The 12,712-nt window shown below is 45.0% G+C and overlaps 1 protein-coding gene across 4 annotated transcripts in view; it reads left to right on the top strand.

The window, feature by feature from the left end:
- LOC147464445 (phosphatidylserine decarboxylase proenzyme 2-like) overlaps positions 1-11,467 on the top strand; it is a 176,189-nt gene extending 164,722 nt beyond the window's left edge. For 2 of the 4 annotated variants that reach the window (XM_086515047.1, XM_086515039.1), the window contains 2 exons: positions 10,591-10,877; positions 10,954-11,467. In XM_086515047.1, coding sequence (XP_086371173.1) covers positions 10,591-10,860 — 270 coding nt within the window. In that variant the 3' untranslated portion in view covers positions 10,861-10,877; positions 10,954-11,467. Of the gene's footprint in view, positions 1-1,038; positions 2,001-10,590; positions 10,878-10,953 lie in introns of those variants that run through there. The other 2 variants (XM_086515074.1, XM_086515056.1) reach the window with 2 other exon arrangements.
- Positions 11,468-12,712: the final 1,245 nt, after the last annotated feature.

Consider the following 12,712-nt stretch of genomic DNA (forward strand, 5'->3'; position numbering starts at 1 on the left):
TCTCATGTGTGAAGAAAGAGAAGACTATCTCTTCCCAAGCTTTAATGGAGAGCTCATCACCTACTCCAAGCTTGTGAGATAGAAGCCTACATCGACACACTCTTGGCATGTGGATGCAAATCCAACCAAGAGCCAAGCTTCAATGCATGCTCATCTCCTCTACCAAGCTAATTACTAAGCTAAGCTATGCTAATATGAGTGATTATGTGAGGAGATGTACATCTTTCTCGTAAGATACTCCTTCCTCTCAATCTACTCTCATACCCTGCTAGCTCTCACCATCTTCGAAGGTGTGTGAGGTCTTGGGTATGAGAACGGGGATAATTGAAGTTGTGTTTGCTAAGTGTTTTGCTTAGTGCATGAAGCTTTCATCTTCATTGCACTAGCTAGTCTTGAAGGAACACAAAGAATTGTATTGTCAAGATGAGGGTGCTTGTTTGCTTCATCAGGATTATGTGGATGATATTCTGGTTTTTGTTCAGTAGTCCTTGCCAGTTTTGGTTTCTTTGCGCCAAACTTTGGATAGATTTTGTGTGGCTAGCTGTGTTCTCATCAATTGGTGCAAGTTGCATGGGATTTCCATTGGGTGCAAGATGTGCGCTAGTGGGGGCGAGCAGATAATTTTTCTTGGCTTGCATTGGGACAAGCATGTCGATAATTGGGCTTTCACATTGAAATTGGCGTCCCCCTTTACCATCAGTTTTTGCATTTTGCAACCTAATGGTCAGGAGCTTTGTAGTTCACCCTCTCATTTGTGGCTAGCTGGGCGTGCTTTGGTAGCCAACTAAGCGTTTTTGGCTACAGCTCAGGTCAAAGCTTTGTGTTGAATTGTGCATACATAGAGTTTTTCTATATGGTGTCATCCCATCAGGAATTTCAGTTTTGGAGATTCGGATGCCAGGGCAAGTGTTGCTTGGCATACATGCATTTTTCTACGATCTGATTGTGGCATGGGGAACAATAAATATTGATCCAGAGATGCAGAGTTATGCCTTACTTATTAAGCTAATTTTTTGTGGGTCCTATAAATGGATGCAGGCTGTACAAATTCTGATTGTCCTTTGCTTACGGCTCAACCTTTATTTGCTGCTTATGGAGGATTTGGGTGAAGATGAGGAAAGGTCTAGTTGGCCAGCTGCCTCGGATATTCGATGAGTTGAGCGTCAGCCATTTCATATGGAGCCCCTCTGTTCAGGATTTTGAGGGCGCCAGTTGGGGTGCTGACTAATATTGATTGGGTTGGCTTGGATAGAGAGCGTACTGCCTCCCTTATTGAGTGAGTGCGGCATCATTGGTTTGGATGGACAGTTCATCGTTGATGAGTTTCATCAATGCAAAGGGATACAGAGTACTGCTGAATTGCCTACTCATGGTAGATGGTGGGGTATGTTTGATGCCAGCTGTACTCCTATTGGGTGTTTGCCTAGGTTGTGTCCTGTTTGCAGTGGATTCTGATTCGATGATAGAGGGTGCTCCTGCAAGGTTGGAGTTAGATACCATTCTGTCTAAGGACTCCTGCCTCGCGGCTGGTAGGGACCCTTTTCATGTGCTAGGCTTATCCAGCGAACGCCGCATAGTGAACCCCGTTTTCTCATCTGATTTGAGAGAGTAGGCGTCTCTCATGGTTATTAAGGCACTCTGGGGAGTGGTGATGGTAAGAAGGGTCACAGTCCTGTTGATGATTGTCAGGGGTGGCCTTAGGCTACCTCTCTCCTGGAGGTTGGTGCAGAGTTGCTGTGCGGTGGAGATGCTTATTCTGCTGGGAGGCGCCTTTTGGCCTTGGAAGTTTGGAGTTGCATATTGGAGATTCTTCGGAGTTTTCGGCCTCCTCATCAAAGTCTGGATGGCCTATTTCTGCTTCAGTTCTGTGCTACCTCTTTCTCCCATCGTTTGTAACTATGTATCACTCACAGTTTTTACCAGGTGGTTTGTACTCATTGAAGATTTAAGGGGTTTTTTCACTGCCAAATCTGTCTTATTGGTTTGCCTATGTGTCTTCAGGCTTGTAACCTAGTTACATAGTACAAAGGGTACCAAGCCCTCCTTTCTTGCGCGTGTGCACACACTTTTTTTTTTGTAAATCAATTTGATTAACGCGCACGCTCACACACCCTGTGTGTGTGTGTGTGTGTGTGTGTGTGTGTGTGTGTGTGTGTGTGTGTGTGTGTGTGTGTGTGTGTGTGTGTGTGTGTGTGTGTGTGTGTGTGTGTGTGTGTGTGTGTGTGTGTGTGTGTGTGTGTGTGTGTGTGTGTGTGTGTGTGTGTGTGTGTGTGTGTGTGTGTGTGTGTGTGTGTGTGTGTGTGTGTGTGTGTGTGTGTGTGTGTGTGTGTGTGTGTGTGTGTGTGTGTGTGTGTGTGTGTGTGTGTGTGTGTGTGTGTGTGTGTGTGTGTGTGTGTGTGTGTGTGTGTGTGTGTGTGTGTGTGTGTGTGTGTGTGTGTGTGTGTGTGTGTGTGTGTGTGTGTGTGTGTGTGTGTGTGTGTGTGTGTGTTGTGTGTGTGTGTGTGTGTGTGTGTGTGTGTGTGTGTGTGTGTGTGTGTGTGTGTGTGTGTGTGTGTGTGTGTGTGTGTGTGTGTGTGTGTGTGTGTGTGTGTGTGTGTGTGTGTGTGTGTGTGTGTGTGTGTGTGTGTGTGTGTGTGTGTGTGTGTGTGTGTGTGTGTGTGTGTGTGTGTGTGTGTGTGTGTGTGTGTGTGTGTGTGTGTGTGTGTGTGTGTGTGTGTGTGTGTGTGTGTGTGTGTGTGTGTGTGTGTGTGTGTGTGTGTGTGTGTGTGTGTGTGTGTGTGTGTGTGTGTGTGTGTGTGTGTGTGTGTGTGTGTGTGTGTGTGTGTGTGTGTGTGTGTGTGTGTGTGTGTGTGTGTGTGTGTGTGTGTGTGTGTGTGTGTGTGTGTGTGTGTGTGTGTGTGTGTGTGTGTGTGTGTGTGTGTGTGTGTGTGTGTGTGTGTGTGTGTGGTGTGTGTGTGTGTGTGTGTGTGTGTGTGTGTGTGTGTGTGTGTGTGTGTGTGTGTGTGTGTGTGTGTGTGTGTGTGTGTGTGTGTGTGTGTGTGTGTGTGTGTGTGTGTGTGTGTGTGTGTGTGTGTGTGTGTGTGTGTGTGTGTGTGTGTGTGTGTGTGTGTGTGTGTGTGTGTGTGTGTGTGTGTGTGTGTGTGTGTGTGTGTGTGTGTGTGTGTGTGTGTGTGTGTGTGTGTGTGTGTGTGTGTGTGTGTGTGTGTGTGTGTGTGTGTGTGTGTGTGTGTGTGTGTGTGTGTGTGTGTGTGTGTGTGTGTGTGTGTGTGTGTGTGTGTGGTGTGTGTGTGTGTGTGTGTGTGTGTGTGTGTGTGTGTGTGTGTGTGTGTGTGTGTGTGTGTGTGTGTGTGTGTGTGTGTGTGTGTGTGTGTGTGTGTGTGTGTGTGTGTGTGTGTGTGTGTGTGTGTGTGTGTGTGTGTGTGTGTGTGTGTGTGTGTGTGTGTGTGTGTGTGTGTGTGTGTGTGTGTGTGTGTGTGTGTGTGTGTGTGTGTGTGTGTGTGTGTGTGTGTGTGTGTGTGTGTGTGTGTGTGTGTGTGTGTGTGTGTGTGTGTGTGTGTGTGTGTGTGTGTGTGTGTGTGTGTGTGTGTGTGTGTGTGTGTGTGTGTGTGTGTGTGTGTGTGTGTGTGTGTGTGTGTGTGTGTGTGTGTGTGTGTGTGTGTGTGTGTGTGTGTGTGTGTGTGTGTGTGTGTGTGTGTGTGTGTGTGTGTGTGTGTGTGTGTGTGTGTGTGTGTGTGTGTGTGTGTGTGTGTGTGTGTGTGTGTGTGTGTGTGTGTGTGTGTGTGTGTGTGTGTGTGTGAGAGAGAGAGAGAGAGAGAGCTGAAATGAAATGAAATGATATATTAACGTCTTCAAAAGGCCAAAATGACCTATGAGACCAATCCGTTACAAACTGTTGAATCTGATACCATGTCTGGGTACAAAAAAAGGAGATACTAAAATGAATCTAGAGGTGCTAATAGCTGGAACTCTGTGGGGTATGTGTGACTATTGATACAATGGGTGCCCAATATAAGAGGGTGATATACTGGGTGATGAATCCATCCTCATCTGTACTCTGGATGTCAAGATAGTAGCTCATGACTGGAGAAGGGACCAAAGCCTTCTCTGAATAGATAGTGGCAGCAACCCCGTAGCTCGTAATACACTATGCACAGACATATGTAATGCATCTCCGTCTTTGGCTCTGTATGGCATAGGCGGCATATTGTGCTAGCTGTTGGTATCCCTCTGAATCTACCAGTCTCAATCTCAAGCTGGTGTGAAGATGTTTGTATTTGACGAATGGTACATTGTAACCCATGAGATAGATGTGTATCCATATAGCTGGGTCAAAATACAAACCCATTCCTTGTGAGTTGGAGAAGATGCTTTCTATAGAAAGCCATCTTCATGCACAACTTCTGTGTCGGCTCTATCCATGTCCTCCTGGTGTCCAAGTGGGTCAGGTCCTGGCGAATGAATCTAGTAATCTCCACCGGTGTAAGAGACACCGATGGTGCATTCAGGGAGTACTGGAAGGGAGGCAAGCTGTCCATGCTAAATCCATGTATCTGGAACCATGACGGCATGTGCATACCAGCAAGATGTGTCCTCCTGTAAAGCTAATTTTCTGGAGGACTCAAGGGCCAATCTGGCAAATATGTCTCTGGTAGTATCTATAAGCTGTGCATATAGGAGACTGATCTGGTAAGCGCCTCTGTCTCCATAGAGGGGCTGCTAACTCCGCTCTAATGATCTTGTGTGGCACGGAGGGCCTTGGCTCTAATCTGCCAAGAGATCATAGATACCAAGGGCCTCTACATACCTCTCCACCCATCTTGAGCCATAGAGGGTCCCCAAACATGAACCCCATAGAGCATCGCTGAAGCTACAAGGTATCAAAGAGCCAGAGCTTTGTTCGAGGTTCCTGGAATTGAACCTGCGAACACATCCTGTCCAATCCTCCCAAGGCCGCATAGGCTTTGGTCAGTCTAGTCTCTGCTGCTCTCTTAAACCTTGGCCTAGTGAAGACTACCCCAAGATAAGTGCATGCATCTGTGTACTCCGCAGTCTCCTAACCATAAGTGAATGTAGGTGTTGATCTCCCGATCCACTACGTGTGGTGTTAAACACCATAACCTTGGTTATACCAAGGTTTATAGACAATCCACTATCCTCCGCAAAGCTATGTAATGCATCCAAACGTCGGTGCATACCCTCCGGTGAGTCAGAGATCAACACAATATCATCAGCATATATAGCAACAATGGAATCCATGTCCCTGGCAGTTCTGCACCTCTGTCACTCTCTCTGTTAATGTAATCAGAAACCTCATCTATATACATACCGAATAGAGTAGGAGACAATGGACAGCCTTGTTTCACTCCAATAGTGGAGTGAACTAAATCAAATATCCCCTCTAGAGTGCTCACTGCATACATGTCCCATCACTGATCTGTATAGAGCCATGATCCCCCAAATCAACTCAATGGCACTCCCATCTCCTGTAGTTTGTGCATCAATGTCTCTATGGGCACCATGTCAAATGCTTTGCGGAAATCCACAAAGCTACAATAAATCCATCTCCCGTGTGCCCTACCCTCCTCAATGATGGCTCTGAGTGTCACGATCTGGTTAGGAGTAGGTAGGAGAGAGAGAGAGAGAGAGAGAGAGAGAGAGAGAGAGAGAGAGAGAAAGAGAGCTTTTTAACGTCTATGCGAGGCCGAAGTTGGCCTATGTACAAAATCAAGTATACATGTGTGTATGTCCTCTATCTATCAGAAAAGACAAAATAGTTTAGACTGGTACAAAATAAAAGAGAGAAGGACGTCTGGTGGGTAATGAGATCTATGGGGATGGGTGGAGCTCTAGTACTAGGGATATGTGCATGTCTATATGCTGAGGGTAGTACAACCATGCAAATTCATCAATCTAGCTAGCTCCATCCTATGCTAATGGGGGGGTGTAAAAAGCCATCATCTGGGCTCGTCTCTCCTCGGCAGCTCGATGTGCTCGAGACTAGATCTCCTCGATCTATCTACGGTGGAGTCGTGAGACCTGGCATGTGGTAGTCCGCGGGTGTCGTTGGGCCCGGCTCGCCTCAGCCTGCTGAAGGGTCACTCCCCTCGGTGGGTCTGGGAGTGGAAGGGATGTAGCTCTCTGAAAGAAATCTGTAAGCTATGACTGTCTCCCTCCCCCAGAGGTCTCTGTAGGTGGCTGTAGAAGTGTGTCCCTTTGCCTCTGTATCTCTAGCAAGTAGCGACCCAATTGTCTCTGATCTCGAGAGTATGATATCTTGGAAGGTAGGCTGCACTGTGAATAGGGGCTCGTATCGGCCTCTAATATCCGCATAAGCTCTGCATCTGCAAACAAAATTCTTCTCGCTCTCCACTTTCTCTTTGCATACTCTACACTCTCTCATGAGCTCACCCCATCTCGATCTCTAGTCTGTGTGATGGCACTCTGAGCTGACCAATTGCCACTCGTGAGCTGTGTGGCATGTAGGTGTCCATATAGCGTGGTCGTTGTATGAACCCGTCCTCCAGTATGGTAAGAAAATGGTCTCTGTAGTGTGACATTTTCCGCTGGAGGGGGGATTTGATCCAAGTCTGTCTAATATAGAGCTGCCAGAGGTCGTGTCGGATCACTATGTTTCTCTCACTACGTGAAAGATGAAGGTGGGGGGAGTCGAGGTCGTACTAGAAAGGTGGCAAACTCTCTTGGTCAAGGCCATGTGCTCCGAACCATTCTCTAATCTATTGTACCATGCTCTGTCTTATCCACTCTTTGATAATTGTATAGCTGATTCGAATGCTCGTCATGTGAGTGTATTCTCACTCTCTAGATGAAGCAGAGAGTGCCTCCACTACCATTTGGCGGGGGGGGGGGGGGAGGGGGGGGGGGTGCATCTAGTCACTAGCAGCTACTATATAAGTAGCTAGTTCCTTGTACACATTTCCAACCCAATTATCATTGTATGCATCCTGTTAGTTTATTATAATCAAGTTATGTTCTGAATCTCTCTCTCTCTCTCTCTCTCTCTCTCTCTCTCTCTCTCTCTCTCTCTCTCTACTAGTGTAATTACCAATGTTATCATCATGAATGCTAGTCTCATAGATCCACCTTAGCCCAACAAGTGGTAGCAGAGCTTCCATGTGATTAGCATTCACTAATTAGCTACCCTAATTACGCACTTGATTACTCTCTTTTTCATCATGTGCCAGTAGCGAATAAACTACACAATTGCGATGTGACTCTCATGGATTTTGGGCACGTTCATGGCGAGCCACTACCCTCATCCATGAGAGGAACGCGCAATTAGTGTCAATTAGTGCATTAGCATTTAATTCTAGTGTGCATTTTTGCATTGATTTTGCATAATTGCATCTTCAATAAGTCCTTCCGACTTTGCAATCGCCAAGCACTATCCATTCCCTTTCGAAGCTCTCATTGCAAGCTCTCCATAGAGCCCTCAAGCTCCGCAATCCGATCACATTTGCCCATCCAATTTAATTTGCTATTATTGGGTGCGTGTGTGTGTGTGTATGTGAGTTTTTTGTGCTCCCCTACTAAGGCAAGGATATAATTCTATTTTTTGGGAGGACTTTACAAGCGTGGGAGTTGGCCCACTTGGCTAGGCCATTGGAAATAGGGTGTTCCATTGTGTGTCACGTGTTCAACTACCCAATTTTGGGGTGTGCAAGGTGCGCAGAACTCAAGGCCAGCGCCAAACTCTAATGAAGTAATATTTTCGGGGTAGGGGACCTTGCTCCCACCGACCAGATGCCAAAGCCTCATAAAAAAAAAAAATTATGCTTTTGTCGGCTCCGTAAGCAAGTCGTCCCACGCTTTGGCCTTTGGTCCTCTCGCGGCCACTCTCTGTGACTCACAATACCCGCTAAGAAGGCATTCCTGCTCACAAACACCCTCAGCCCAGCAAGGCCCCCCACTCCCGTACAATGGCCATTCCCTTTGGCTCCAACCCTTTTAGGGGCAACGTCCTGCAAGAAGTTTACCACAGCAGCAATGAAGCCATTAAAGCACTCTTGCAGAGAACCTTTCCTATCAAAGAAGAAATTTTCCTCGAGCCTCGACTTCAACCTCAAGCATTCTAAGGCTTCTTCGTGGCATCAAGGCAACATCCCAACAAAGACTTCAAGGGAGTCTTCTTAGGCAAGACTACAAGGATCAATTTCCTAAGGCTTCAAATTGTCTCTCACGCTTGTAATTGCAAGTTAAATTTTGCAACCAAGCACAATCACAAAGCAATGTATGCCATAATCATCACTCAGGATTTTATCATGTGCGATTGTACGGAGTCCAAACGGGTTAAATGTCCAAATGCTAAGACCTCTCCAAGATACATTGGGAGAGAAAAATGGAAAAAGCAATTTGCAAGGGGAGAAACACTGTCAATCTGCATTGTATCTAGTTTTTCATTTTCCAATTCTGCATTTAGATTTTCATTCAATAAAAGTGACAAGAACTATTACGAGCTCGGACATTTTATGGATTGTTGGAGTTTCAAAGCGTGTAGCAGTAGCAACAGCATCCAGATTGCAGCACTGTAGAATGATGGAAATAAAGCTAGTGGCCCGTGACTTGGCAGCGACGATGGCAACTTGTAGGCAAAATATGGGTGAGCCCCAGCGTGGAGTCATCTTGGTGGATAGCTCGGTTTGTGGTGAAAAGCTGATCCTAAGAGATTCATGTTCGAGGGGAAGCGTCTTTAACCTTTGTGGCACCATAGCTCAAAGAATCATTACAACCTGTGTGGTCTGGACTTCGTGTCAATTGAGTTCTTTGTAGTTGCACTTGTCTAGTCCAAAGTCCAAGGGGAGGATTGTTGGGTTTGTGGCCTTTGGCCTAACGCCGACAACTGGTGTGAGAACCATCTCTTGTACAATAAGCAGTCTAGTGAGCAAGTAAGCATGTGAGGGCACATGGCTTAGCATGTGGCAGATGAGTTGCACAAGAGTCCAAATTGCCATCCCAGTCATGATGGCCTTTCCACACTTTATGGAGCCACTCTTGACCTTTAGAGAGTTTCCCCTTGACCCTTTGGAAAAGGCACTTGTGACCCTCGAGAGGTGCATCTAGTCACTAGCAGCTACCATAAGTAGCTAGTTTTTTGTACACATTTCCAACCCAATTATCATTGTATGCATCTTGTTAGATTATCATAATCAAGTTATGTTTTGAGTTTACACTCTCTCTCTCTCTAATTACTAGTGTAATTACCAATGTTATCATCATGAATGCTAGTCTCATCGATCCACCCTAGCCCAACATCAATCCGGGTGCCCACACTGCTTTTGCATACATCAGGGCATGGAGTGACTAATGTGTGAATAGCCACCCCTTCATGCAAGGCTCCTGAAAGTGTGCTTGATGGCATCTTCGCTCTAGCATGACCAGTGTTGCATATCCTCTGGTGAGTCTGTCAGTGGCGGCCTGTGCCATTGAGAAGGGCCCTTGTCTACTAGTGAATGCGACTCCCAGGTAGATGTAGGAGGTGACCACATATACTGGTCCTCCTGCTGCTGTAAATATGGTTGCTCGGCAAACTGCTCTGGAGATGTGGAAGATCATGATCTTGGTTTTCCCAAGATTCACTGTGAGTCCCCTATCTGTACAAAACTCATCCAAAGCTCTCAGATGGCTCTATAGGCCCTCTAGTGACTCCGAAATCTGTAAAATGTTATCAGCATATAGCATAATGTGGATTGTGGTACCTGCTAGGTCCGCTCCTGTCCCTCCTGCTCGTAGGATGTAGTCGGAGATCTCGTCAATGTAGAGTCCGAAGAGGGGGCATCCTTGCTTAACACCAATGGTGCTAGCAATAGACTCTATCATAGCGCCTGCCACCTGGGCAGCGAACTCTCCTAGTCACTCTCTCATAGAGAGCGTAGATGGCCCATATCATCTCCGAGGGTATCCCCAAACTCTGGAGTCGTCGAAAGAGCCTCTCCCGTGGGACGGTGTCAAACGTTTTGCGGAAATCCACAAAGCAACTGTAAAGCCTCTTCTTCTGTACCTTTGCCCCATCAATGAGGCAGCGCAAAACGAAGATGTGGTCGATAGTAGAGTAGGTCCACTTGAATCCTGCCTCAGCCTCCCCGTAAGAACTAAGCTCAGCCTCAAGAACTGCCCCATATAGCTTGGGCATTGTATGGCCAATCATGATAGTCATGTAATTCCCTAGGTCCAAAGTGTCTCCAGTCTTGTGGATCGGCACAATAGTGTGCCTGGTCCACTCCTTTTGGAAGCCCTCCCCTATAGCCCGGTTGAATGCATGTGCAATCAACGGGGCTATCGTGGCGGCTACATAAATGACGTGCTCACTCTTTAAACCTGTATGGTCTATGATCGGCGGTGCTATAAACTTGTATGGTCTGAGAGAGAGAGAGAAGAAGAAGAAGAAGAAGAAGAAGAGTTTTAACGTCGTAGGAAACTATCCCAAGAGACCTTAAAGATCTAGCCGACGAGGAGAGTTGAACTCAAGACCTGTTATTCAAGAGGGAAATGGCATAACCAATCTGTTATGAGAGAGAGAGAGAGAGAGAGAGAGAGAGAGAGAGTGGGGTATACACGAGCTTCTTTTGATTGCAGAGTGCTATTGATTTTGATGAGGATCTTATTGCAAATAGTGAACGATCATTAGAAACATTGGTTTTTATGGGGATGAGTCTTGGAGTTTCCACTGCAATGTCAATAGAAGACATAGCAACAACACCGAGGCCAACAATTAGACAGAGCGTTGTGGCACTTGACAATGAGATAGCAAGGAAAGGAGTGAAAGCATCTAACAGTTTCAATGCTAGAGAATTTGCACTTGGTGACACACAGGAAGATGATATAGAGGAGCCAACTAGTTCATGAATCATGTTCTCTCAAAGGCAAGTTCTCATCGGTGTACAAAAATAATGGCTATTGATTTTTTTATTTGCATGTCTCAAAGATGCTTCTGAACAGGGCCATTCTTTTTTAGAGGAGGTTCATGTTGAGTTGCACCCCATAGCTGCCCTATGGATGCACTTCGCAGAAGGTACCTGGCTACATTTCTTTTGGTGGTCATACGAGATTTGCCAGAAGCCTGAACACCTTTTCTGGAAGGGACTTTGACAAACATGTGGTTCTGTGGCACAGTGCCATGTGGGTAATCCGAATTTTACATAATCATCATGTGGGAGCCAGAAAAATGGTAATGGTAATGCCATTTTATTGTGGCGCCATTGCCAAGGAGAGATTTTGGCTCATGAACTTAAGCAGTGTAAATATACTGCGAGGCCTTTGTGAGCTCAAAATTAGTGCGTACTTCCAACTGTCTTTTTGAAGGAATTCATGGGCAAGCAAAAATGAAACCAAGTGGCGTACCTTAAAAGGTAATTTGGGTGTAAAATTCGCTGTGCAGATGATCCATTGTAAGAACTTTTGGATCAACAATTGTGATTTTTATTTGATTATACATCTCAATTTTTGTGCAGCATCTACATGTCTTGATCAAATATTAAAGCATGACAAATTTTCTTTTGCATAAGCCAATTTTAAGTACTACAAGTGGTTTGGATTTGAAAGCATACATATGTGGTATACCTATCCTGTACAAATCGGGGACCACACCCTCGAATACCTGACCGTACTTCTAGACAAGTCTGTACCTTTTCACAAGAAAACACGGAAAATGAGAGGTTAATCAAAATTGATTTGGCAATAGTTGCAAAATGGATGTATGTGAATGTTTCTGCCTTGAATATCGGGTTTAATTAGGAATCTCTGAATTTGTTTGGATCACACTGTGGACATTGGAAGCAAGTGTGATTTATGGCCAAGAAATAAGCAATTTAGGATTTCAAGCAGACTTGTAGGCATTTTTAGAATGTTATTGCTCTCATAGGTGTCTAGTTGATAGAGAAGTGCAATGTGCAAGAAAACTTATGTCTCCAAGAATAATAAGGGATCAAAATCAAGAAACGGCCCGCAGATACATGAGTAAGATAAGTCTATTTGCACAATTTGTAAAATCAATTGCATCAATGTCTAGTCATGATTGTACACTCGCAAAAGTGTAAAGTGCAATGAAGTGAATCCTTAAGACCCACATTTTCTCTTTCTTTATGGGTGATAAATGGCCACTACTAAAAACCACTAATGATAGATATCACCAACCTCATTCTCTACCAATCAACTTACAGTCATCAAGAAAATAGGCATTAATGATAATAATCACATCTCGATTTATTAACTTGTAGCAAAAAAGATTTAACAAGAAACTAATGTTGGAATCCTTGGGTGAAGATCACTTGTGACTGGAATAAATGTGTTTAGACTGTTCTTGTGGATGAGGTTTTCTTGACAGCTCATCTATGTAGTAATATTATAGGGATTGCCCATCCTATATTCTTGTCAGAGTTTTGTACCCACTCTTCAACTTGTGATAAAGGGCAATCAATAATTATAAGAAAGGACTATTTGCAATTTAATAAGATAGGAAATTTTGAATGGCATAGATGCCTCCCCCTCAAATGCTGACTTTGCAACTGCCATGCAGGATTGCTTTTGGTGCACAATGACCCAATGTACATAGTGTATGTATTCTTGGCTAAGGATTCTCATGTGGTACTTTGGAAGTAATGCCACTAACAATGTCAATTTGCAACATCATATGGTCCAGGGAGTTTTAAAAATCATGCTTAATTTTCAAATGGTAGTATTTTTTACATTTGTAGATGAT

This window comes from Adiantum capillus-veneris, chromosome 1 (assembly GCF_014529385.1).
Source record: "Adiantum capillus-veneris isolate H3 chromosome 1, ASM1452938v2, whole genome shotgun sequence".
Classification (NCBI taxonomy): Eukaryota; Viridiplantae; Streptophyta; class Polypodiopsida; order Polypodiales; family Pteridaceae; genus Adiantum; species Adiantum capillus-veneris.